Source organism: Crocodylus porosus, unplaced genomic scaffold (assembly GCF_001723895.1).
Source record: "Crocodylus porosus isolate Cpor-Errol unplaced genomic scaffold, CroPor_comp1, whole genome shotgun sequence".
Lineage (NCBI taxonomy): Eukaryota > Metazoa > Chordata > Crocodylia > Crocodylidae > Crocodylus > Crocodylus porosus.
In genome coordinates, this window is record NW_017728906.1 from 157,722,398 (window position 1) to 157,750,204 (window position 27,807).

General features: G+C 43.7%; 1 protein-coding gene across 1 annotated transcript in view; it reads left to right on the forward strand.

Moving 5' to 3' along the window:
- Positions 1-15,151, forward strand: part of TRPC4 (transient receptor potential cation channel subfamily C member 4) — a 227,405-nt gene extending 212,254 nt beyond the window's left edge. The window contains exons 9-11 of the mRNA XM_019530026.1: positions 9,213-9,254; positions 9,665-9,754; positions 13,315-15,151. Of these exons, the coding sequence (XP_019385571.1) occupies positions 9,213-9,254; positions 9,665-9,754; positions 13,315-14,031 (849 nt within the window). The 3' untranslated portion in view covers positions 14,032-15,151. The remainder of the gene's footprint in view (positions 1-9,212; positions 9,255-9,664; positions 9,755-13,314) is intronic.
- The last annotated feature ends 12,656 nt before the right edge of the window (positions 15,152-27,807 follow it).

The following is a 27,807-nucleotide window of genomic DNA, read 5'->3' on the forward strand; positions in this document are numbered from 1 at the left end:
AGTTATTCTCTCTCATACACTAGGTAGGGTAAACATGAGCAGAGATGCTTGCAGAAGAGACTGATTGGAAGGAGCATCTGCAGTGTTGTTTAGTTGTACAGCCCTAAAAAAAGAGTAGCATCAGCAAAAAAAGCAAGATGAACACTATGGTCACCTCCTTTTAAGCTATTACCAGCCCTCCTTTTAGGCTATTACCTGTTGAATACTTGTGGAATCTAGAAGAACATAAAAGCTGCTCCCATACCTCCTGTGAGGAGCCATGTGCTTTCTGAAAAGGGCGACTCAAGCCTCAGTGCAGTGGACTGGGCCAGCAGGGTGCATCTGTAAATATTCTACCCACTTCCCTGCACCAGCCAGGCTGTGTTTGCCTAGTTAGTTCTCATTTTTCTTGAATGTTTGGTCTGTTTTTTTCAGAGTCCACTTTACTGTGGCAGCTGATTTGATGGGGTCAGAAAACACGGGGCAGTTTATTTACTAAATTTGTCTCTGATTGCGTGATATTTCCTTGAAGCATCAGGCTCTTCAGCTGTGCTAATTAGATCAACTCCAGTCACAGGTGTAACTTGTTTCCAGACAATCCAGAAAGGCAGCTAATGTTCAAATATAATTTACCAGCACTTGGCCTTCATTGTTAAGGGAAGTCTTTTATCTTTTAAAATGTCAACAGTGCTTCCCTTATTATTTGACATATCAAGATATATAAATTATTTTTTTTAACTAATACCATAAACTGATATTAATACTTTTTTCAAATAAATCTGAGATTCCCAATGTACTGTTGTTTCGGCTATATGTCATAGTTCAAATAGAGATAAATTTACAGCCAATAGACTACAAATTTGTAGAACAATTATATCCATGTAGGCAAAAACTTTCCAGGCTGGCCAATTATTTGGGGTATATCAAGATTGCTGCTGTCAGCTAACCAAAATCTTTGAGCTGTTTCATTATCCAGATTTTTTTCTTGATGTTGGATGCAATTTCAGGGAGGGTATTATGCATATGATCAATCCCCAGAATTCAGATTTCTCATCCCTAACTTTAAATTTTAAAATATTTTGAAGGGATTCAATAAGATAACCATAAATATTTCCTTATGTTTCTGCTACTCATTTTTTTCTGTTCAAGTTATTATAACCATCATCGTCACTATAGCATTTAGTCCCTTCAAGAAATGCCTTACCTGATATGACTAGCAGCTGTTATATAACATCCCTGCTTTCCTCCTCCTTTTATCATTCTTTATCCAAGAGAAAAAATATATTATGATTTCAATTTATATGTGTATTTTATGTTGGTTATGCTGTGTACCTGTGTTAGAGAAGGTTAGGTCAAAAGAGCACACTTATGACTTAAATGGAAAGTGAGAGTGTTTTGTGATTATTGGCTTTCAATACACAATCCCCTGACCCAGTCCAAGTAAAAGCTTTGTCTGCAGCAGTGAGAGAAGCTTTGCCCTGCAAAACATCATTGTATCTAAGGAGAATATAATGTCTCAGAACTTAGACAAATTTGCAGGCACTATAAACGCAGTCCAATCAGCTTTTTAAAGGTAAGGACAGACTTTTCAGTTTGAACTCTACTTTTATAAGCCAGAACTATGGACCAAAAAAAAATATTACATAATTTTAAAAAGTATATAGCATTATTTTTCTGATGGTTAAATAGATTTTTATGCCAAGCTTGACTGGTTCGTAACTGTGTGAACAGGGAGATTGCGTTGAATGATTACTGCTGGTACTAAAGTAATGTTTAGAAGCCATGAGATCAGCTTAGTTGCCCTTTATGCTAGGCCATGTACAACCACTTAGCAAAAGACAATCTCTATCCCATATGGCATAAATTAGTGACAAAGGGCACGGATATTTAAAGATTCACAGAGACTAAGTGACTTGCCTAGAATCATACCAGAGATTTGTGATAGAGCCAGGAAATTAATCTACATGTCTTGTGATCCAGTGTAGTAATCTTCACAAGACCATGCCTTTTCCAACTACAGTTATTAAATGTGTTTAACTTTGTGCCCTTAGCCTCTTTTTGACTTACAGTTTTCAGCAGCATATCACCCACATGGCTAAGTTACTGCTTTGAGTGTTAATTTTTCTTAAATTAAAAATGAAGTCATAAAAAAAACTAAATCAAAGGCTCTTGGATTCTCTCACTTTCTTATTTAAGAGGAAACAATTACTAAAAATGATCTAAGTCTATGTGTAGCACAAAACAAAGAATTATGCAAAAAAATCACCTTTTTAGGGTGGTAATGTTTGATAAGTGATTTTTCTTAAGTTCTCAACCTTGATGGCACCAATATTAATTTTAAAATTTATTTAAAAAGCTAAAACTTGAACCTCCAACTCTTCCTAATCTAGGTTTCTTCGCAGCAAAAGTCAAGCTGTGCATGAAGTGCTAATGAATGTTTTAGCCATAGCTAGGCTGGGAAGAAAGAGGCTATTTTATTCTTACCTTTGGGATGTAATTTTAGTTTTAGTGATTTAGGGACAAATTATTGGATGTGATCTCAGTTTTTGCTACACTGTCTTAAGAACTTAGAAAGTGGCTTCAGTTTGAGTTGCAGGTGTTTAGTACCTCAAGTCAGGTACTAGGGCCAATATCTACAAAAGTCTGGGTCTTAACTTAAAATACACACCTTGGCCATCTAAATTTAAGCTACTGAACAAACAAGACAATCAAAATTAGAAGATATTAATTGGTGATTTCTTTCACAGATAACTCAGGATCTTCCTAGGGTTTTATTTGTTTGATTGTTTTTGTAGGGTGGGGATGAGAAGTGATGGGGGTAGTAATGTGGAAGATCACAGAGAGTTTTTCAGAGGGGAAGGCAAGGCAGCTCTGTGGTCTGAAGTGACCATTCTTACCCTGTTGGAAACCCTCACTTATCTCTGGCCCACATCTCACTCTTTTCAGCCTAATGTGGGATGCCAGAGTTAGGGGAAAACTATTATGAGTGTCTATAGGACTATAAGAGAGGTAGGTGAAGGGCAAATGCACTAAAGTGAGTAAAAAGTTATGCAACAAGGAAGGAGAGGGAGCTGTATGTCAAACATGATCATATGTACCAGATTGGCTAGGACAGTCCTGGATTTCAGAGTCTAAGTATTCTGGTCATTAGAGAAAATTAAAGCAAAAGTCTTGGATAGGTGGGAACTCACTCGCATGTGCAGCTCCTGACTCAGTAGCCAGGCACATGTGGGCAGGTTCATGCTAATCCAAGACATTTGCTTCAGTTTTCTCCAGGGAGCCCAGTCAATGGGGTGTTCTCTGGTCTGGACTCTGCTGGGTTCTGTGCAGAGTCACTTGCCCAGTAGAGTCAAGGGAGAGAGCTGGGTGTACTTGGGGATCTGCAGGGTCAGGGCTGTGTGTGCACATATGTATGTGTGTCCCATGCTGTCCTGCCTGGCTCCACTCGTGGGAGCCACAGGGTCGTGTGTGTGTGTGTGTGTGTGTGTGTGTGTGTGTGTGTGTGTGTGTGTGTGTGTGTGTGTGTGTGTCCCACCTGGCCCCACTCCTGGGAGCTGTGGAGTCAGGCTGTGTGTGTGCGTGTCACAGAGCAGGGCCTGCGAGCGGCCATGAGCTCGCTAGCGGCCCCTGCCGTGTCAATTACGGTGATCCAGCACCCTCTTCTCGCCCACCATGTCTTTGTTCTTATAGAGTTCAGTTAGGGAGGCTGCCTACTCTCACCTTGACACCGCACTGGTATTACTTCCGTTTCAAGTGGGGTGCCCCAACACCCCCAGCCTTATGGGCAATGCATGCATCCTACCTCCCCTTTAGCACGCCCCAAGCCTTGCAGCTGTTCCTGGACATTGTTCAGCCCTTGCCCTCCGGCACCCTCTCCGGTGCCCCTTGGGCTCGTCCTGCCCTGGTGCCCCTCTCTGGCACCCCCGGGCTTGTCACCCACCTGGCACCCCTGGGGCTCATCACGCCCCGGCACCCGTCTCCGAACCTCCTGGGCCTATCAGGCCACTGGCCCCCTTTACTGGCACCCCTGGGTTGGTCATGCGCCTGTCGCCCCTTTACCAGCGCCTCTGGGCCGGCTAAACAACCTGCACCCTGTTACCTGTGCCCCTGGGCCGCTGCTGCAAGCTGCACCCCGCTACCGGCGCCTCTGGGCTTGCCGTGCCCAGGCCTCACCCCACTGGGCCTGTCTTGTGGTTCTTCCTCGCTCCTTGCCCTCTCCGGAGCCTCTTACCCCCTCTGGGGCCTATGCTGCACCTCTCACCCCACTCTGGGGCCTATGACCCCGGGCTGGGGGTCCGAAACCCCGCTCGCCACGCCTCTTCGGCGCAAAGCGCTGTGTCCCACTGGCACCAGGAACCCCCAAGCTACTGGGGAGCCCCCATGAGGCCTCCTTGCACCCCTACAGCCTCACCCAGTCCTCCGGTTTAAGGATAAGTAAACCATCAAGCCAAACGGCTAGAACAAAACAACCAGGAGCCTCCTGGCTCATAACATACACTCCAAGCTACACTGGCTCCTAACCCTACCTCACATAGGGTTTGCTCTTCCCCGCATCATTACAGCCGGTCAGAGTGGTCAGGCTGCAACCCTCAGCCCATGCTGCTCAGCTCTCCCACAAAGCCCCTGCTCCTGGAGCTGCCAAAGGGGAACTGCTACTCTGGCTCTGGCCTGGGCCATTTATAAGGGCCTGGCCCTGCCCACTGCCGGCCACGTGACCTGCCTGGTTGCCCCAGCAACCAGCACCTGAGCTGCCCCTGGTGATTGGCAGCTCCTTAACCCTATATCAGTCACAGGACATCTTGATCCTTTGACAGTGCACACATACTCCAGCACCCCCTGGAAGCCTCTGCTGTCCCATATTTCCCTCAAATGATTATGATCACTCTCTGTATGTCTGATTTCTGTGCTCTTTGCAGTGAATAGGTCATTTACAAAAGGGTATGAGTGAGGATTTGTTTTACTGTGAAGAAGAAGAAAATGGGGAGGAATTTGAGCAAGAGGTAAGGTACTGCTGGATCTGGTACTGGCCAAAGGGGATGATCTAATCAGCGACCTGAAGATTGAAGGGAAGCTTGGTGACAGTGATCATGCGTTGATTACTTCCTCTATCCTTCGCAAAGCTGGCAAAGCAGTCAACAATGCAGAAATCCTTGACTTTAGGAAAGCTGACTTTCACAAGCTCAGGAGGTTGGTTGTTGAGGCCCTGAGAGACCATGATCTGATAGGAAGGGGAGTCCATGATGAGGGGTCACTTCTTAAAGACATGATCCTAAAAGCACAAGGGAAATCTATTCCGTCCCATGGGAAAGGTAGCAAAAGAGCTGGGAGACCCCCTTGATTCAATAGGGAACTCAGGGACATCCTGAATCTGAAAAGAGACGCTTATAAGGGATTAGAGTCAGGAAGTACCACTAAGGAGGATAACTCATTACTGGCTCACATCCATAGGGAGCGGACCAGAAAAGCCAAGGCTGAAGCCGAACTCAAGCTGGCTATGGGAATCAAGGACAATAAAAAGTCCATCTTCAAATATGTGGGAAGTTGGAAAAAAAACAAGGGCAACATCAGACCCTTGTTGAACCAAATGGGGCAGCTGACAACAGAGACCCAGGAAAAAGCTAATCTCCTCAATGATTACTTTACATTGGTTTTCCACCAACCCAAGGGGATCACCCTGCCTGACAGGACACAGGACTACCAGGGTACAGGCAATCATACACCTATAATTGGCAAAGATCTTGTGAGGGGACATCTTGAGAGGCTGGACATCCACAAGTCAGCTGGCCCAGATGGAATGCAAGAGTGCTAAAAGCGTTGGCTAACATCATAGCACAACCAATGGCGAGGATATTTGAGAACTCGTGGTGCTTGGCAGAGGTTCCTAAAGATTGGAAGAGGGCCAATGTGGTGCCTATCTTCAAGAAAGGAAAGAGGGAAGATCCAGAAACCGACAAGCCAATCAGTTTGACCTTAATCCCTGGAAAGATCTTGGAAAAAATCATCAAAGAAACCATCAACAACAGCCTAACATAAGGCAATGTTCTGAGAGATAGCCAACATGGCTTCATTGTGGGTAGGTCTTGCCTGACCAACCTCATTTCCTTCTATGACCAAGTGACACATCACCTGGACAAAGGAGAAGAGGTTGATGTCATATACTTAGATTTCAAAAAAGCCTTTGACTTCATCTCCCATGAAGTCCTCATGGTAAAATTGGGAAACTGCAGCCTCAACATCCTTACAGTCCAATGGCTGGGGAACTGGCTCTGAGGTTGGACTCAGAAAGTGGTAGTTCATAGAATCAAGTCAACATAGCACATAGTGACCACTGGTGTCCCCCAGGGCTCAGTATTCGGACCAGTACTCTTTAATATATTCATAAATGAGCTGGATTCAGGTGTCAGAAGTGGACTGACTAAGTTCATGGATGACACCAAATTATGGGGAAGTGCAGTCACTCTAGAGGATAGGCTGGCAATTCAGGCTGACCTGGACAGGTTCTATGGTGGGCAGATCAAAACCAGATCACATTCAACACACAGAAATACAAGGTGCTCCACCTCAGAAGAAAAACTCCACATCATACTTATATGCTTGGCAGTGATACACTCACTAGCACCATGACCAGAAGAGACTTGGGGGTCATGACTGACCACAAGATAAACATAAGCTACCACTGTGATGCTGCAGCTGGCAAAGCAAATAAAACTCTGGCTTGCACCTATCGAAGCATTTCAAGCAAGACCCAAGAAGTCATTCTCCTGCTTTCTTCAGCCGTGGTGAGGCCACGGGTGGAGTATTGCTTCCAATTCTGGGCTCCACACTTTAGAAAGGATGTAAAGAAGCTTGAGAGAGTCCAGAGGAGAGGGAGATCCATGATTAGAGGTCAAGAGAAGTGATGGCTCAGGGATGATTAGGTGGCAGCCTATAAGTACATAAGGGGTGTGCATCAGGAACTGGGAAAATGTTTGCTCACCAGGGCACCCCAAGGGAAGGCAAGGTCTAACCATCGCAAACAGCTGGAAGACCATTTTAGACTGGACATAAGGAAAAATTTCTTTACCATCCAAATCTCCAGCTACTCTGGATACAGTTAAGAAATGCCTGGATTCTTATCTTGCTGGGGTGATCTGACCCTAGCTGACTTGCTACTCCTTGGACCCAATGATCTCACAAGGTCCCTTCCAGCCCTAATGTCTATGAAATGTATGAAATCTATGTGTCTATGTGTATGCACGCACACACAAACAAACATATTCTTCAGATTTCTAGTACTATTAATAAAGTACTGTTGTAGCTGTAGGAGAAATATTCTGGGAATATTTACATGGACAAATATGTTAGAGCAGTCAGCCAAAGTCCCACAGTTCTGTGTTGTGTGCTAAAACCTCATCTTGTGCTGCTTGAAATATTGCTATTGACTTCAGCTGGTGCAAGATCAGACCAGCCTGATTCACATGATCTTGTACTTGAACAGCAGGAGCTGAAATGGGGACAAAATTCAGCTGCTGTGTTTATTTTGCATTTTACTGTAATATAAATTCAGAGAAGTGATATCCATGGTGGTATGTTTTCTGCAAAGTGGGAGGCAGAATTATTTATTAGGTTCACCATCTTTACCCAGAGTTAAATGCACCTGTTATATCTTTATGTGATTCTTAGTTCATTGCCTGCAAGTCAGATTTGTCACTTGTGGACTTACATGTTCTTGGGATTTCCTCTCAACAGGAATGAGATATCCCCATCTTGTGGTCCAATTTGAAACAGTGCAAAACTAAAAGCTGCATTATTGTAGGGTGTAGGAGGGCACCATCCCTTCAGCTGTAAATATTGTATTTTGAGCATATTCAACTAAATGCTAAGCATTTCCCCCACTTTTGAGGTAACTGAGTTACGAGTGGTATTGCAACACATATGTAGCATGCACAACATACTGACATAAGACACAGACATCTTATCTGGGAGAGCCACAGCGAATCTAAAGCAAAGCTGCTCACTTAGGAAGCCATTGCCTACAGTGTTTACATAGACAAGCTAAATGCATGCAATTCCCCCACCAAGCCCTACACCATCCTAGTGTCTCATCATGATTGCAGTAAGTTAAAAGAGACAAATCCAAGAACAGACTGGAAACTACTACCATAGAAAAATTACCAGTCATAAATAAATTACAGATTAGTCTATCAGTACAAGCACAGAAGAGAGTATGTGAATGTGCCTAATTTATTATAGAATTATGTTGTATTTTATCCGGCTGTGTGCTTAGTTTTTGTGTTAAGGCAACACAACATTGCAGGTTTATTTTCCAAAAAGTTAGGCACTTTTCAGGTTGCAAACATAGGAGTTAAAATCAAAAGAGCTCTCCCCAACTAACTAGGCACACCCAAAGAGAAAGAAAAAACAAAGACTCAAATTGTTATTAAGAGCATAATTATTTTATCAGCTGAACAAGAAATACATTATTTTTACTATGCATCCTGAAACCCATTAGGTATTGCATTACAAACAGTGCTAGATTTAACTTATTTCATCCTACCAACATTTTTTTTTGCTTGTTAAATATAAAGTCATTGTCCTTCTGGTTATATAGATATGCTTTTAGGTATTGTGTCTGGCCTATGGCTCATCGATTCAGAGCTCAACCTTACTGTTGCTCTTAGAAACTGCATTCTCACACAGTGTGCAACTCTTGGAGTTTCTTTCATGGCATGAGGAAGCAAGAATGAAGTAGGGGTATGGTGGTAGAATAGACTTTTTAAACTATAGGGAATCCATGGGGGCCATATATAACTACTTTCCAAGCTTTGAATAGTAATTTTGGTCCCTTTACTTTCTCCCTTTATGCAGAGTTTATTTTTAGTTAAAGGAAAAATCTTATGATTTGTGTCAATGATATGGCCACTATATACATACCCATGATAGCTATTTAGGGGAATTGAAGACATATGCCTGCCCCCTGCTCCCAATATGCTTGATCTGGTGCTGAAAAATAGCTTCTTTTGTCAGAACATAGAAAATATAGATGTGCTTTTAATGTTAACAGCCCTCACTCTTGTTCAACTCCTGTCTAGGATGGGCCTTTCACCAGCTCTGGGAACTTATCTGAAGAGCCTGAACCAGGCTTCCCAATCTCCTGATTAGTAGTAATCCAAATCAGAGCACTACAGGCTACCATCTGTAAATGTTTTACTACCATTAATACCATTCATTGTCTCTAACATTTTTCTTTTCAGAGGCGTGCAGCTGATAATTTGAGAAGACATCATCAATATCAGGTAAATATCCATATTTTAATTTCTGGTCATTTTAAAAGCTGATTAGAATGTGATTTTTCACGTAAGTGTTTACAAAAGCCAAAAAAAATAAATCCAAACATTTAATAGAAAATGCTAACCTTATTTATCACAAAAATACTTTCCTTTACAACAAAACCATTTGAAGTATTTGTGATTTTTTGCATAATTATGGATTTTTTTTCCAAAAGAAAATTTTAGGAAAAAAAACATTTCCAGTGGGGGGGAAGGGGGAAGAGGGTGAGGGGAGGACCACTGTGATGCAAAATTTTGTCCAGCTCTAAGAAGTCATAAAAAGGAAGGAAGGAAGGCCACCAAATCCAATTGGTTTAATGAATGTAGGTCCAATTAGAATTACCAACTAGATTAACATGATATTTTTAATCTTTTAGGAAGTTATGAGAAATTTGGTTAAGAGATACGTTGCAGCAATGATAAGAGATGCCAAAACTGAAGAAGGCCTCACAGAGGAAAATTTTAAGGTGATTATTTTTTATGATTATAACTATAAGCAAATAGCAAACGACAACTAAGCATAAATTCAGATGAGTACCATAATTTCCTGAGAGCACAACTTGTGTGGCCTATTTGATTACACATATACTTCATGCAGAATTTCATGTGCATTCAATTACATTAATCTTTTACAGTCCTTTTATGTATATATAACCCTGCATGGTGAAGGGGCTAGAAAAGGTACCCTAAAGCTAGGCTATTTTACCTGCTCATGGCTGGGTAACCACATTCAGTGGGATCACTCTCTCTGAGGTTGAAAACATTATAAAAAGACAAAGATTTTCACAACATGGAACATTTGCACCTTGATATAGAACTAAGACCATGAATGACCAGAAAGAATTATCATAATCTCTAGGGAACTAGTAAGATACAACATCAACATTTGCAGATGAGTGAGACAAGATGACTGATTGAGTGCCAGGTGAGGGAAGAGAGTGGAGGCTACACTTTCTTCTGAGTTGGAAAACCAGCCCAGGATAGATGCATTCAGTGTCAGCTTTGCCATCAAGAATCTGCTCATCAGTAAACTTATGGAACTGCCTGTGGGTATTAATGAATGTCTTATGCCCTTCTGTCCTGAGGTCAGAAACAAACAATACACCGTCATCAGTGCATATGTCCCAATGCTTGATGCTAATGATAATGTCATAGAACAGTTCTACTCCAACCATGACCACATTCTGACTAATACAATGAGGATAAGATCGTTATCCTTAGTCAGAATCAGACATTACCCAGAACTCTGGAGTGGCACTATTGGGAAGGGAGGCAAAGGAAAAAGCAAATCCAGTGGCATCCTTATCTTGAACAAATGTGTAGGACACGGTCTTGTCATCATGAACACCATCTTCCTACAGAGTGACAAATACAAGACCACCTAGAGGTACTTTCACTCTAAGCACTGGCACCTCCTGAACTATGTTATTGTTAGAACCTGTGATCGATTGGATGTTTGTGTCACATGACCATCTTGTCAGATCCATTATGAACATCCCACTTGCTCTGAAACACCAAACACCAAACGCACTCTTCTTCCCCCACAAAGTACCATCAGGTAACCTGGAAGTAGTTGGCTACTTCCCCTATCTCAGTAGCTACCTTTCTTAGAGAGAGAACTCTGATGAGGATATCCAGCACGGGATCTGGTGTGTACAAGTGCCTCCTTTGGAAAATTGCTTCAACAAGTATTTATTCATCATGATTTCTGGAAAGACACCAAGATCCAAGTTTACAGTGCAGTCATCATCCCCACTCTCCCCTACAGCTGCAAAATGTAGGTGACCTACTATCGTCATTTCAAGAGCATGGAGAGGTATCACCAATGATGTCTCCAGAAAATCCTCCATGTCAAATGGGAAGATGGCCATGCAAATACAGTGATCCATGCACCAACCTTACTGGACCGGACATTGTGTGCAGATGTCTGACTCTTGACTCCCAAAACAAGTGCTCTAATCCTATCTTAGTTATGGCTTGAGATCTCACCATGCCCAAATGAAATCCTCCAAGGACACATTGGAAGCCTACCTCAGAAAAACAGATGCCAACATCAAGAGTTGTAGGAGCTGGCTGCCAACAAATAGTGCTGCAACTTCAACCAAGTAGCAGCTTGTTTTGTGTTAAAGTGTATTCCCCTCAAAGCAGAAAAGAGAGAGTGGAGGAAAGAAAATGAAAGGAATCCCAGCCTGCAGTCTACTTTCCCCTGTGGAAAGAACTGCAACTTCTGTGAACGGATCTGTGGCTCAAAGATTGGACTCTTAAGTAATTTCATAGATTTCATAGACATTTGGGCTGGAAGTGACCCTGGGGGATCATTGAGTCCAGCCCCCTGCCCCAGGGGCAGGAAGTCAGCAGGGATCATAGGATCCCAGCAAGATAAGCATGCAAATGTGTCTTGAAGACATTCAAAATAGGTGCTTGAACTGCCTCCGGTGGAAGTCCAAACCTTGGGGTCTTGGACAGTGAACAAGTTCTTTCTTATGTCCAGCCTGAATCGGTCGCAGCGGAGTTTGTGACCATTCAATCTTGTCATCCCTTGGGGTGCTCTGGTGAACAGATGTTCCTCCAGATACTGGTGGTCACCCCTGATAAACTTATAGGTGGCCACCAGATCACCCCTGAGCCTGCGCTTTTCCAGGCTGAAGAGCCCCATGGCTCTCAGCCTGTTTTCGTAAGGTCTGTTTTCCTGACCTCTAATCATGCACATGGGTCTCCTCTGCACCCTGTCAAGCATCTCCACACCCTTTTTGAATTGTGGGGCCCAACACTGGATGCAGTACTCCAGCTGCAGCCTCACCAAAGCCGAGTACAACGTGACAATGACGTCCCAGGATTTGCTTGAGAAGCATCTATGGATGCAAACCAGCGTTTTGCTCGCTTTACCAGCCTCAGCATCACACTGAAGGCTTATGTTCATCTTGTGGTCAATCATGACCCTCAAGTCCCTTTCATCTGTAGTGCTAACCAACATAGCACTACCAAACCTATAAGGATGCTGCAGGTTTTTCCTCCCAAGGTGAAGAACCTTGCATTTTTCAGTGTTGAACATCATCAGGTTCTCATCCACCCATTTCATAAGTCTGTCTAGATCTGCCTGGATCACCCTCCAGAGTTTGCCTGGATGCTTTACCCCAGAGTTTGGTGTTGTTAGCAAACTTGGCTAGTCTGCTTCTGACACCAATGTCCACATCATTGATGAAGATGTTAAATAGTATAGGCCCTAGGACAGAGCCTTGAGGGACCCAAGATCCATCAAGATCCATCAGTGACCCATGGGAGAGATCATCTTTGAATCAAGAGTTTGTCAATGATGATGGTGACCAGGTCTTTTCCTCCAAGTCAGCTTAAGCAACTAGCTAAGAGTTTTTTTGTGTGTGAAGGAGTGCCAAACTGGTGTTGGAGTGTGGAAGAGTGTTTGGATTTCCAGTGCCACATGGGCATATTTCTACACCTGAATAATTTTAACTTCACTACAAAATACATATATGGCTTGAAGATTTTGTTGATGAAACTTGTGTGGGGTCAGTGTTCATAGCCACCACAACTACTAGGTCACCATTGTGCTATTCACCCTTAGGCACTCCCACGCCCCAATCCCTCCACTACCAATATTATCTCACTCACTTACTAAAATCCTTAACACAGCAAGTTCCTATGTGACTTTCTACTTTGAAAGTAGCTCATATTTTAAAATTCTGAAACTGAAATGCTGAAAATGCTGTATCTATACTGGGGTAACACAGTCTAATGAACTAGGCACAGTTAAATGCAGAGTTCTCACCCTATCACAACTAGGGATTTATGTGAATGAGTTGGGGTAATTTACATCACCTGTCAGTGATGTCATGTTCTCCTTTTGTGTTTCACTTTTCTTTCTCCCACTGTTTGCAAAGACACTGAAGTATCCATCTTTCAAAGTTTATCTATAACTGTTTAGTTAAAAATCAGGATTGTTTAGTACCAATCTGTAGAAGCCAAAAGGTTCCAAAGTAATAATTATTTCCTGTTACTTCCAAATTTTTAGGAATTAAAACAAGATATTTCCAGCTTTCGTTTTGAAGTCCTGGGTCTGTTAAAAGGAAACAAGATATCTAATCTACAAACTTCAAAAGGCAACAAAGAAGCTGCGTCCTTGTCAGAGACTGAGGAGAAAAATGAGAGCGAAGGAAAACAGAAAGTGAAGAAGAAGAACTTCAGCCTCTTTGACATAACTACAATGATTCATCCGCGTTCAGCCAGCATTGCCTCTCAGGCACATAACGTGAGCAATGGCTCTGCAATGATAGTGCCTGAGTCCACCAAGGAGAAACAAAAGAGGGTGAACTTTGTAACAGATATCAAGAACTTTGGGTTATTTCATAGACGATCAAAAACAAACTCTACAGAGCAGAGTACGAATAAAATATACACCGTTTCTGAAGAAGTTTCACTTCAACAAGTAGAAGAACAATGTGAGAAAGCCACTGAACTGGAAGAAGAAAAACTGTCCATGAGTTGTGAATTAAGTGTCCAAAGTCTCAATGAAAAGTGCACGTTAACAGAAAATAAGCAAAATAATAGTGAGACTTTGAATTCACAGAGTGAAGAGAATGCTTGTTCTTCAGACAATGAGAAGACAGAGGTACAGGACTCGGGCACTTCCCCACAAAAAGACTGTCTTGACAAAGAATGGGATGTTAGTAGTGACTCAGATATGAAGCGTGAGGCAGTTGAGCAGGGTGATTATATAACAAGGTTGTGATATGGGAGGGAGCATTTACAAATATATATATTTTGCATAGTGCTTTTTCTTGGGAATGTTTTAAAAGTTATTAGCAAATGCAGAATTACACTTTATAGTATTCAACTGTGGCACATGAACTTGTAACAATTAAGTGAGGGAAAGACAATAGAGGAACCTTCTGTTTTGTAGCGTGCTTTAGCTTTCACAATTTGTTTTACATTTTTTTAATAAATGGAAGCATCTTGTATTCTTGTACTGTTGCAATAACCCACAGAAACTTTTTAGCTATCTTTTTCAATTAAAACAAATGCAATTTCTCTCGTATGATAGTTAACTCCTATGATAAATATTTTTCTATGCAAATAAAAAGTAACTTAACAAACGTGTAAGCCTTCACTCAACTTTCTAGGTTCCTTAAAGATAATGGTCACCATAATAATCATGAGTAACTCCTGTCAAAACAATTATTTAAATTGTTAGAACACTATTATTTAAAGTGCTGGATACTTGATTTGCTTCAAGAGTCATGAAAATAAATTGAAGCATAAGTTATTTATTTATTGAAAAAATACGAATTACTGTACACTATAAAACATTGCCCTATTTGTTTGTTTAGTTATTACTTCCCAGCATATAGCTATTACCGTTAATGGCAATATTTAAGTTTTAAGTTTATTTTTTAAGTTGTACAAAACATGTTCTTTCTTACAAGAAAACACAGTGTTATAGCTTCTTAGATTTTGATGACCATTTAGTCCAAAATGATCCATAATCAGAAGAAGTAGTGCTTTTCTAAACATTTGCTTTCCCAAATGTGGACAATCTATGCACTTTAATGTTCAACTGCTTCTGCCTTCAATACAGTTGTATTTGCTAAGAGCAAGAACACTTCAGAAAGGAAAAAATAATCCCTAAATACTCAGAAAATGAGAATCTGGTAAAAATATTTTAAAGGTGAATCTAAGAGAGGTTCTCTGATCATTTCAGAGTTTGGGGGGCCCAAGTGATGATTTTATACAAATACATAGACATTCAATTGTATGATACAAACCTGATAGTATTTTCATAAATGAAAAAGTGATTTATTGTCTTAGTCAAAATAAGTATTTTTAAAATTAAACAGTATGTTTCTTTTTAATTGGTGACTGGTGTCCTATATTATTAAAATATAAATAAAAACATTCACTAGGAACTGAAGAAGAGTCACTCATCACCCCGCAACAGAGACTATGGTGTGTCCCTGTGTGTGGTAGCCATTTCACTTGTTGTGATCAGTTTTATTATTCATTTTGTCTTATGCTAAGGGGTCCCCAGAACACACAGTAGAAGTTTATATCCTGAACCCATAGGAAGTACAAGAAAAAAAGGGAACAAACAGGTAGAAGAAATCATTAGTGATGGCTTCTGCCTGTGTTGTAGTAATGTCATACAATTAGAGTCAAATTTATTAAAAGTCATATATGCCTCTTCTAAACATGTTTGCACTGTGGCATATCTAGGGTGGGGTGGCTGGAGCAGCCATACCAGGAACCAACTTAGGGGGAGCATGAAAAAACAACTGCCATTAAAGCCACACAGTTGCTTTGGCAGTGCAGTAGCAACTAGAAGTAGCTGCTACCCCTGTGTGTGTAATGGCTTCACTCATCTGCATCATTATACCCCTGGTTTTGCAAACAAAAGATGAGTTGCTATAAGCTCAAGTGCTGAATGCAAATGTGGGTTTTAAACATGAATCTGGTGTCCATTCAAATTTTGCAAGGACTTCTAAAATATTTTCGCTTAAAACTGTCCTAAAGAATGGATTCTGTCATGCACCTAGCATATTTTGATTTTTAGGCTAGTTACCTAAACTATTTACAGATTTATGTTATTTTGACATGATATAGGAATCATAGCATTTTTACCAGGTATTGCCTCTCCAAATTGTATTTGTCTTCTATTATCTTCACTCTACAAACTCTGTACTGAAATCGAAATAACCAAGTATGCTTCTATTCACTTTCGTAGGACTTTGATTAGTGTAAAATATATGGAGAGAAATTGGTATCTGGTTCACAAAACATTAACTTTTTTGGCATAGTTGTGGTTAGTTTAGCTCATTCAAAGTTATCATTGTTCCAAAAGATAAAGATGTTTCAAGTGCAGAACCATGATAACCTAGTTTTCATTAAGGGTCAAGGAAAAAAAGAAGAAAATTACTAGAATCCTAACTTCCCTGGTACTGAATTTGCTTTAGCAAAACCAAAATGGTCTCCATCCATCTTGCCAGTGGGTTACAAGTTTCTGTACTCTGCTTATGCACATAAAGCCCTTTCTAAGATGGCATCAATAGATCTTGCCAGTAAATCTCCTTTTTCCGTAACAGCAGCAGAAAAATAGTTGAAAGATGATGGCAAATATAAGAGATTACTCAGAAAAGTTTGTAACACTTTAAAAAATTGTTCATGTGATATTTTATTACTAAGTTCACATATATATGACACAATATATGGAATAATTTATCACAGATTTTGCTCCATAGCGGGCATGTCTACATATGCATTTGCTATGACACCAGTTTAGTCATGAGTAATTTACTCATGGGTAAATGGTGCCAGGCAAGTGTCCACATGTGCAGGAAAGTGCGAGCCAATCTGCTGCCAATCTGTTCCCGCTCTCCTGCAGTGGGCCCCTGCCAGCACCCGAGGGAGCTCCAGGTTCTGGCTGTAGCTGCCAGCAGCTGGCAGCCATCCTCAAAAGCCAGCCCCACTCGCTGTTCTTTGGTCTGCAGCAGTGTAACCAGTGCAGGGACAGCACGTGGCAGTGCTTTCCTTGCTGCTGCTGCCTCTCTGGGCTATGGCTGCTCCAGCCTCTGCCCTGGCAGTGACAACCAGCACCCTCGGCTCCTACAAGCCACTGATCTGGCCCTGCTGGCCCACAGCACCAACCGCTGCCTGGCCTATGACCATGTGGTCCTGCCCACCTCCCTCATGTGCAACATATACTTGCCAGGCTACTGTGTGCACGTGCTGCCTCAACCCCAACTGCCTGGCCAGACCCTAGCAGGGACACTGCTAGCAGGCTCTGCAATGCCATTACTGAGACTGCCATCACCTTCCTTGACCTCCAACCCCATTACCTCTGGGGCTGCCAAGCCAGTGAGGGTTGGTGGTAGCATCGTCCAGCACACCTGGAAGATTAAGCAGTGGCTGGAGGCCTTCAGGATGTTCCAGGCTACCTTCTGGGGATGTTCTGGAGCAGCTCTGGCTATACCTGGAGCAGCGGAACACTGTCATGCTGCCACCACCCACCGTAGACACCTGGCTGGCCCTCAGCCTGTTCAAAATAGTCAAGCCCACCAGCCTGCAGCACATCAGCCATCTGTTTGGCATGGGCAAGGCCTCCCCTGGGGAGGCCATCCTGGAGGTGTGTGGTGCCCTCTAGGACATGCTGGGGGACACTGTGCTCCATGTGCATGACACCTGGTGGTGGTGGCAGGGTTCTGTGCCTTGAGATTTCCTCAGTACATCAGGGCCCTGGACAGGACCCACATCCTCATCACCTGCCTGCCCCACAGCAACCAGCCCTACTACAGCTGGAGAGGCCTTTACTCCATAGGGCTCCAGGCTGTTGTGGACTACTGTGTGGCTTTCACACATGTGAGCATCAGCTGGGTGGGCAGCACCCATGATGCCTGCATGTTCAGGAGCTCCAGGCTGCTGGGTCTGGTGGAGAGTGGATGCTTTGCGCTGGGGATGCTGGACCCACAGCTGGGTGCCATGATTATCCTGCCCCTCCTCATCAGGGACCCCACCTACCCTCTCCTACCCTGACTCATGCAGCCCTACAGCAGGACAGGGTGGGAACTCTGGTAAGCCACCCATGCTATGATACACAGCACGGCTGCAGCTTGAGTCCTGGGATACAAAGTTATACATCAGTTGCTGCATTAAGGTCATGGACTTACAGGCACTCCCTAACTGATGGTTGTGGTCATTGATGGCCACCCACTGTGCCTGCAAGGCCTTGATCTTTATGCAGCACTGTTGCGTCAGCCAGCTTTGTTCACCCTCCCACATCCTGACAGCCCCACATAGACATGGGTGTTAGGGTGCCTGCCTTGCTTTAACTGGTGTTGCACCTCTGCCTTGCCCCATGGTACCTCGAGATCACCAGTCTCCTCCATGGACTAGCTGGGGCCCCAGGTGGTGGGCACAAGCATGGGCATGGGCATTAGCAATAATAAGGCCATTGAGCCAGTTCTGTGAGCCTCTACATGGCTGTCCCTCTGCTGCTGGGCCTTGGAAGCTGCCTTCAGTGTCCAGTGCATGGGCCCAGTGTGGGACTGACAGCTGCACAGCTGAGGCAATGCCTTGCAGCAGCTGCGGGCTCAGGGCAGGCTGCTAGGGGTGGGCTGTGGGCAGGTGGAACTGGCTCTGGCAGTGCAGTGTAAAGCTGCCTGCAGCTGGGTCTGGGTGCTGGCAGGCCTGGCTGGAACCTGCATCAGCTTGCAACAGCCTGGAACAGCCTGCAGACCTGGACAGTGTGGGCCTGGCAGGCACGTGGTACTGTGATGCCAGGCAGCAGTGTTGGGGTGCGCATAGACTGGTAAGACTAGCCTGAAGCCTACCCAGGGAGACACAGGGCCTGGAGTCACCTCAGGCTGCCTGCTGATATGCCTCAGGGCTCAAAATGCCTGCATTCTTTTAAAGGCCTGGTCATAGAGGCAGCCCATTCCTGGGGCAGGAGCGCTGGGGCTACCCTCAGGCTGACCCCCTCCTGGTAGGGCTGACCTGGGAGCAAAATTGCTCTCAGGTCATATCTACATGTGTGTTACGGTACAGTAACTAATAATGAGTAAATTTGAAGCCTGCATCTGCAGGCATCAAATTTACTTATGATTAGGGGGTTTTATTGCACAGTGAGCATAAGCATGTGTTGACCCACATGCTTACTGCACAGTAAACGATGCTGTTGTGCAATTAAGTGTTTTGTGTTGATGCACCTAGTAAGGAATAAATTAGTGCCCAATGTAGAAGCTATTACACCAGCTAACTAACAGCTGACAGAGGACCCAGTTTGTTGTTGTGGTTTGCCCTTCACATTCAAAGATGAGCATGACATACATTGTCGGTTGGTTTCCTTTCTGTGAGCATGTGAGAGGCTGATCAGGCCATTTTGTGCTTTGAACTCTCTGTGGCACACTGAGGAAGAGATGCTGCTTTGGATTGCTTAATTAACAGGATGTGCTGCTGTTGTGAGATTTATGCTGTTTGCACTTCTCTGCCTCAGCAGTTCTCCTACACTCATAGACTGCAGCTCCAGTATGAATGAGGCTTTGTCAGGTGTAATGATCATGAGCAACATCTTAACAAGACTTTGGGTCAATATTGAAATGTTTCAAGGATGACTTGAGGGAGTCCTTGAAATGTTGCTTCTGGCCTTCTGCAAATTTATCAGCAGAGTGTGGATGCTTGAAATGCCTGCCCGTGTGAGAATCTCAGTGTCTGGGACCTTGTCTTGCCACCTTAACCTCATAAGTTTCCTCAGACAGCCTATGTGAAAGTAATTCAGCTTCATAGCATGGCATCTGTACACCATCCAGGTTTTGCATGTATACATCAGAACACAATAGCTTTGTAGACCATCAGTTTTGTTTGTTGACTGATGCCTCTGTGCTCCTAGTCTGCTGAAAGCCACTCTTGCTTTGGCAATTCTGGCATTGGTTTCATCATTGATGGGAACTGCTCATGACAGTGTACTGCTGACATAGGTGAACGTGTCCTCTACCTGGAGGGTTTGGCCATTCACTGTGAAGGTAGGCTCTAAGAAAGACTTCCCTGGTGCATGCTGGTGCATCACTTCTGTCTTAGTGTTGATTGTGAGACCAAAGTTGTCACACAATGAAGAGAAATGGTCCATACTCCACTGCATGTCAGATTCAGATTTGGCATTCAGGGAACAGTCATCAGCAAATAGAAAATCATGAACAGTCATCTCCTGTAACTTTGTCTTTCCCTGTAGTCTCCTCAAATTGAAGAACTTTCCATTATTTTGGTATCTGATGTCACTCCCAATGTCACAGTCAAGAAAGGCATCTTTAAGAATGGCAGAGACCATCATACTAAAGAGGGTTGGAGTCAACACATAGCCCTGCTTGACTGCACTGGTGACTGGGAATAGTTCAAATCATGGTGAGTCATCTGAACCATTCCCAGAGCCAGTTTATACTGAATGTCAACAGCTATTCCAGGAGGAACACTAGTAGAAGAGTGAGATAAAGTATAAAATCTGATATAACTAACACTGGCATATAGCAGCTCCTCACTTTGGCATAAATTACTTAACCCTGGAGTGTGGTGCCTTAATCTGACGTAAGGCTGTATAGTTCATAGGGCTGTGCGAAACGGCTGTGTTTTGATTCAGTTTCAGATTTGGGCATTTCAGAGGACAGTGATTTGTTTCAGATCACTGTCCTTTTTTCTTTTGGCTGAATTTGTTTGGGAGATTCAGCTCCACCGAATCTGTTTTGAACGGTCTGCAAGGGAAGCTTTGCACAGCCCTACCCACCTGGGTGGGGCTTGGAGCCCCAGCAGGGAACAGGAGAGGGCTGTAGGTGGCTTGTCTGGGGGAGGGCCACTGCCCAACCTGCAGGTGAGGAGACCCCCAGACAGATCTCTGATCCCTGTCATGCCAGGTCGTGGATCAGGGAAGCAGCGCAGAGCAGCGAGCCAGCCTGCTGTTCCCTACCATGCAACTCAGCTCCACAGGGAGCAGAGCTCCATGCTGGGGGTCTCCTCACCACCACTGCCTGCCCACGCTGCTCCGATGACATGGAGCTATGGAGGGTGGGCAGAGGTGGCGAGGAGACCCCAGAGCGGATCTCTGCTCCCTGCGGAGCCAGATGGTGCAGCAGGGACCAGCACTAATCTGCTGTGTGACCTGGCTCCACAGGGAGCAGAGATCTGTGCCGGGGTCTCCTCCCTGCCACTGCCTGCCCTGTGCAGATTCCCGGTGTGGATCTCTGCTCCCTGTGGAGCTAGGTCACATGGCAGGGCAGCAGGGTACAGCTGTTTCCCCACAAGCCCGGCTCTGAAACTCTGAAATTTTCTGAAAAAGTCCAAAACATTTCGGGTGCTTCGTTTCCTTTCAGAGATGGTTCTGAGCCTTTCATTTCACTTTGGATTCAATGCTTCAGGAACTGAAATGGCCTGAAACTCCTCCAAAATGAAATGGCTGTCAAAATTTCACACTGCCCTAACAATTCCCTCCACTCTAAAACTGAAAAAAGTTAATTTATTCATAGGACACGTGGGCACATCCAGATGAGTGCGGCCCTGCAGTATGTGGTGCTGCAAACACATTTGCAGCACCACATACCACACAATCCAGAATTCTCCATGCGGCAAGGGCATGCTGTCAGAGCATGCACTGCTCTGGGGGGGTTTTCTGCAGTTTTTTTGTCCCTAGGGAACAAGCATCCACACACATCTGGATGTGCTGTGTCTCCACGCTATAAAACATGTTCAATTTATCTTTGACTATTTGGCTTCTAAATGAAACCCTTTCTTTTGCTTCTACCTCTTCATAGATTTCATAGATTTTTAGGGTCAGAAGGGACCTATTAGATCATTGAGTCTGACCCCCTGCTTTGGGCAGGAAAGAGCACTGGGGTCAAGTAACCCCAGCCAGGTGCTTGTCTAATCTCCTTTTGAACACCTCCAAGATAGGGGAAGCACCACCTCCCCTGGAAGCCCATTCCATATTTTGGCAACCCTCACCATTAAGGATTTATTCCTGACGTCCAATCTAAATCTACTCTCCTTCAGTTTATGGCCATTGTTTCTAGTAACCCTGAGGGGTGCCCTGGTAAACAGAGTATTCCCTCTTCCCTGCTGACCCCCCCAGCGATGAGTTTGTAGGCAGCCACAAGGTGACCTCTCAGCCTTCCCTTGTGGAGGCTGAAGAGATTCAGTTCCCTCAATCTGTCTTCATAGGATCTTACCTGCAAGCCCTTAACCATACAAGTAGCCTCCTCTGAACCCTTTCCAGGTTATCCACATCCCTCTTGAAGTGTGGTGCCCAAAACTGGACGCAGTACTCCAGTTGCAGCCTCACCAGTGCTGCATACAGGGGTCACCTCCCTAGATCTGCTCATGATGCACCTACTAATGCAGGAAAGAGTGCAGTTACCCTTATTTATTACCTCGTCACATTGGTGACTCATGTTTATTTTTGTGTCGCCTACGACTCTGAGATCCCTTTCTGCTGCTGTGCTACTTAGAATGGTACTTCCCAGTCTAAAGGTGTATTGGTGATTCTTTCTCCCCAGGGGCAGCACTTTCCACTTATGTTTGTTAAATTGCATCCTGTTTGATCTGCCAACTTTCCCAGTCTATCTAAATCCACCTGAATTTGCTCCCTACCCTCTAGTGTGTTTACTATACTCCATAGTTTGGAGTCATCTGTAAATTTGGACAGAGTGCTTTCCACATCCTCATCCAAATCACTAATGAAGATATTGAATAGTACTGGTCCAAGGTCAGAGCCTTGGGGGACACCACTGCCCACACCTCTCCAGGTAGAAACCAACCCACCTACCACCACTCTCTAGGTGCATCCCATAAGCCAGTTTTCCATCCACCTGGCTGTGAAAAAATCCACGTCACAGCTACTTAGTTTACTTGTAAGAATTGGGTGTGACACTGCGTTGAAAGCCTTTTTAAAATCCCAGTAAATAACATGTTCCTCTTCTCCTTTGTCCATCTTCAGACTGTCCATCTTGCCACACACTGTCCATCCAGACTGCCACTTTGTCCATCTTCAGACTCTGAGCTTACTAGGGTAGGGACTGTCCTAGCTGAGAAAGCACCTGGTGCATTATGTGCACCACATAACAGGAGAGTCCAGTAAACTTGACTAAGGCCATCAGTCCATTGCATCAACATTTATTCAAAAAATAACACATTATCAACACACCACCATTTTATTGCCTTCCACTTAAGTGGCCACAAGCCTTACTGATTCTGTTGGCATTCACACTGCATTTTTATTAAGGCTTCTATTGCAACTGGGACAACATGGTTAGCTAACATGAATATGCACAGACTTTTTAGTAGAATAGTTCAATGGTCCCAACTACTCAAAACTCCACTGTATTTCTTTTATTTTGCCATGTTGACATGCTTCCAGTTTTTAATCAGTTGCCTTAATCTGTTGCTTGCTTGGATCTCTTGTAGACCAGATTCAGGCACAGATGTGGATTGCCTTGAAATGCTATGTGTATTACCAAGTTAAATTATTTCGCAGCACAAACCTGCTGCACAAGTGTTATAGTGACTATTGTACTTTTTTAAAATGGAAAAAATCCTAATCTTGGTAGTTTATGGTGATTATGCAAAATCTTTATCAGTTCACTCTTCTGTATTCATAGGCAACCACACTGATCCAAAGACAGTTCACAATAAGGTCCACTCCAGCTCCTTCACAATTTGGCTGTCACAGAAAAAAAGTAGGATCTTTAGTGCAACTTCCATTCGCTTCAATGTGCCACAAAAGGACAGCAAGGGAGACAAGGTTGCCATTAATGTCCATTTAAAAAAATAGTAGACTCTCCATTAAGGGATTTCTCCTGATGAAGAGTTAAAGGTATGCATTTAGAATGTGTTAACTGAATGTTTTTGAATAACATATTGAACTCCTCTATAGAGAAAGCAGCATAGACATGAAACATCTGCAAACTCATCAAATAGAAGCCTTACCTGATCCCCAAGTGTTCCCCTCTATAGCAAATTGCCTTTGTAACAAAGCAATTTGCCTTTGTAAACAGAGGATCTGTGTCACAGTCCACCAGCATGGGTAGAGCTGGGAGTAGGATTGGGGATTGCAGGAATGATCATCAGAATCCACAAGTCAGGAACCAAATATCAAGCCAGGGTCAGCATCTCAGAATCAGAACTCAGAATTCAAGGGACAATCCAGGTGTCCAAGTGGCATGGACAGTATGTGTGTGTGGAATGTAGCAAATCAGGGAAAGAGCAGGGAGCACAGTGGCAGAATGGGCAGGGGACAGAAAGCAAAGCAACAGATTGGAGGGGGATTAGAGTGGCACTCAGGGAGGTTGCAAGGCTAAGGTTCCCCTCCTACTAGTTTAATATATGCTCAGAGGATTTTAAGGACTGCACTTCATGCTATCATGCAAGATACTTAGACTTTGCTGTATCCCTGAGTTACTAGGATAGCTTGAAACTCGTCACTACCAAAGGGCTTGATCCTGTACTGTTGAAAGTCATTGAACCTTCCACATAATTTAGTGGGACTAGGAGAGGACCCAAATGTATTTGGAGTTGAAATTACATATTTCAGTGATCATGTCAAATACTAAAAAAAAATATCCATGTATTGAACACTTCCCAAAGTACAGGCATGCTGAGAAATAGCACGAGATACATGGGGCAATGTTTTCATCACTGCAGGAATGACATTACGAAGTCTAGTAGAAGTAGGGAAAAGGCCAGAGTGCATTGTCCTTCAGAGAAATACTGCGGTACAAAGCTGCCTTTAGTCTGTGTGTGCCACTCTCATTAGCATTAATGCAGTAGAGTAGAAAAAAAACCTAGTATTGAAAACATGTGCCTGTAACGCAGCTTGAAATGTTGTGACATTTCAGATAATTGGAAAGTTGCACAAAATTAGAAGCGCTGTAATCCCAATACTATATGGCCTTCAGGCATTCTTAAAATACGTAATTTCTGTTGTGCATCAGGTAAAATAGAGATATTGAATCTGCAACCATAGGGCCAAATTTTTCACTTGCTCTTTGCACTTACAGACATGGTGACATGATACAGAAAGACTTTTTCATCTTTGCAGCCTGGACACAGACACCAGCTCCAGAGTAGCATGGCCATGAGGTATGTGGTGCCTCAGACATGTCTGTGGCACCACATACAACATGTTCAGTTGTTCTCAGCACTGCAGGGGAGCAGCGTGGAGAGTTTTTTTGACCCCTGGATATCTCCTGGATGTTCTCAGCACACGTGGCAACAGCGTGCACTGTCAAAAGCCAGAGCCTGGCCAGCCAGAGCCACACTCTTCTGTCAGCCAGGCTCTGCGTGGCAGGATTGCCACTAATGCAGCCCCAGGAGGACCTCAGCTAATGCTTCTAGGGACAATCCAGCGCTGCCCCCAGCCTTCCCTATCCCACCTGGTGTAAGTTGCCGTGTGCCACGGGGACAAATAGCAGGGGTACATGGTGCACTGCCGCTGGTTGTTCCCAGGGAACCAAATGTCCATGGACATCTGCATGCAGCCAGAGAGACTGAAACATTAGTGACTAATCATCTGGATCCCAAGGGCCTCAGACCAAAGCCGTCTGAAGTGATCAGTGAAAGAGGGACTTCAGTAGGTTTTGTATAGCTGAGTTAAAAGAATATGGTCTCTGTCCCATATGCTATCTTGGAGCCAGACAGGCCCTGTAGGCTCGTAATATGCTTTCAAATGTTCTCAAATGGAAGCTGTAAGACATTTGTTTGGTTGTATTTTTCTCTGGAAGACAAGTCATTCCCCTTCCCCCAAACACTGCTTTTGCTGTGGGAGGTCCTTCTCCCCCATGACTAACATAGCCAGGGCTTTGGAAGCCTGTGGGAAGGATGCATACCTACCACTGTTTGTGTTTGCTCCAATACCACCACGAAGGCGAACTGGTATGTTGCACTGAGCTGGAGCCAACTTTATTCTTGCTTTTCTGGCCGACAAAGCAAAGATTTAAAGTTAGGACTGTCAGGCACCGAATGTCTTGCCCACACTTGTTGGTATATTATTCAATGCATTGTAATAAAGTTTGAAATTCTTTTTTGTCTATGTAGGTCAGCATTAAACAAGAAATCTCCCCAAATGCTCTTCTAATCAGTTGTAAGATAAACTCTGCTAATGATCAGTGAGTAATTCCAAGGTAATGAATACCTTTAAATAGCTGTAACCATAGACAGATGTAGCAAGAGTGAAAGCTCAGCTAGTAGAGGATTTCTGAGCAGTGTAAGACATCCTCTTTGGAAATGCCTTTTGACCAAGGGCATGGAAAGACTGTATCCTTCCCTCACAGAAATGAAACAGGTGACAGACAGTAAAGAGTCACTATACCTCTCCTTCAAATTCTGCCATATTTGAGCAGCAGGGTGAAAAACCCATTTCCTCTCTGTGTCCCAGCTGAATATATAATCAAGTTCAGGAAGGAGGATGCGTGGAGGACAGTAGTGTGGGAGTGTTGCAGAGGTAAGAATTGAGTCATAGTTAATATGAATTGAAGGGATATGTTTGTTTGGTCCAGATCTAGGCCTTTGTGAATACTATCATTTCCCCTCTGATTTAGTGCGGTAGTTAGAGAGACAGATTATTTAATTTTAATTAAAGAAAAACTAGATAGATATGTTCTAATCCAGCTTTTTTCCAGTTTTTCCAGGGTTCTATCTTGTTCATTAGGCTGGAGAGAGGGATTCAGCATGAACATGGCTGTCTAGTCTAGTGGCTAGGGAACTGACCAGGAGTGGGCAAGTTCTGGCCTACAGCCCCTGATGTATGGGCTGTTTGTGCATTTTTCATTAACCATTAGATAACAAATTTGAATACAGGATTTCTGCTTCCCAGATGACATCCCTAACCACAAGGCTAGAAAAATCATAGTCATTCCTGCTTGCTTCTTCCCTCTGGCCCAAAGGATCTTTAATTCTTTTATTGCATAGCTGACCAGCTCTCTCAGGACTTCCAGGTGCCTCTGCCTAGGAGTAGCCTAATGACTGACAGTTAGAGCACTTCTGTGGAAGATGTGGCTGTTTAAACACCCTGACGAGTACTCTATCCACTCTCACATACTGTATAAAAGAGGCTTGGCTCCTTCACCTGGGCAGGTTTTGAAGCAGAAGGGTGCTGTTGCTCATTTCCTGAGCAGAGACACCTACCTTCAGGGTTGACTGGGTCACCCACCAAGTTATACTCTATAAACTCTTCCATAAATTAATCAAGCCCCATCTTAAAACTAATCCATTTTTTCTTGTCTTATCTTGTCTTGTCTTACCTCCTGCTAGTCTAGCAGAAGGCTGTTTCTAGAAGCTCACTTGCCTACATGTTAGTGATTGCTGCATCCAGCAATGCTATGACAAAGACTTTGTCGGTACCTGAACTTTAGTCCCCTTGTGGATTTAGTCCTAAATGTCTATTTCTTAGCACATTTTTTCTTATATCTAGCTTGTTAATATTTAATACTATCCCTTTAAAGAAATATATTGAATACTGCATTTAAGGAGTAACACAGTTGTATTTGGGACAGGAACAGATGGAGTGTTCAAGATGTAACAGCTCTGTACATTTCAGCCACCAGGAAGAGTTCAGCCCCTAAAGAGGTTATAATTACTAATGTAGTCTGTTCAGGAAATTAGTAATATCATCTTACATAGACAAACCTCATAAAGTACTATCCCATAGCATGAATGCACTGTGGTCATTTCAGAAGGGCTGGTGTACATGTTCTTCTTATTTGTTTATTTAATGTAATTAAAAACTGCAAGAGCACTTATCAATATTTGTCTTCCCTTGTGGTCAATTAAAAACAAATCACATATCCGAAGTGCATATTTACATGTGCAATTAATGTGGCTGAATAGACACTGGCGCAGTTCATGCTAGATTTTATTGCTCCTGGGCACTGTGTTTGCATGTAGACCCAGGACTGCAGTACATCGAGCCTGGGCGGCAGGGGCATCAGCCTACCAGCCTGGGGCTGCTCCAGCCTGGCTCAATCTGCTGTGGAGTAGCTGGCAA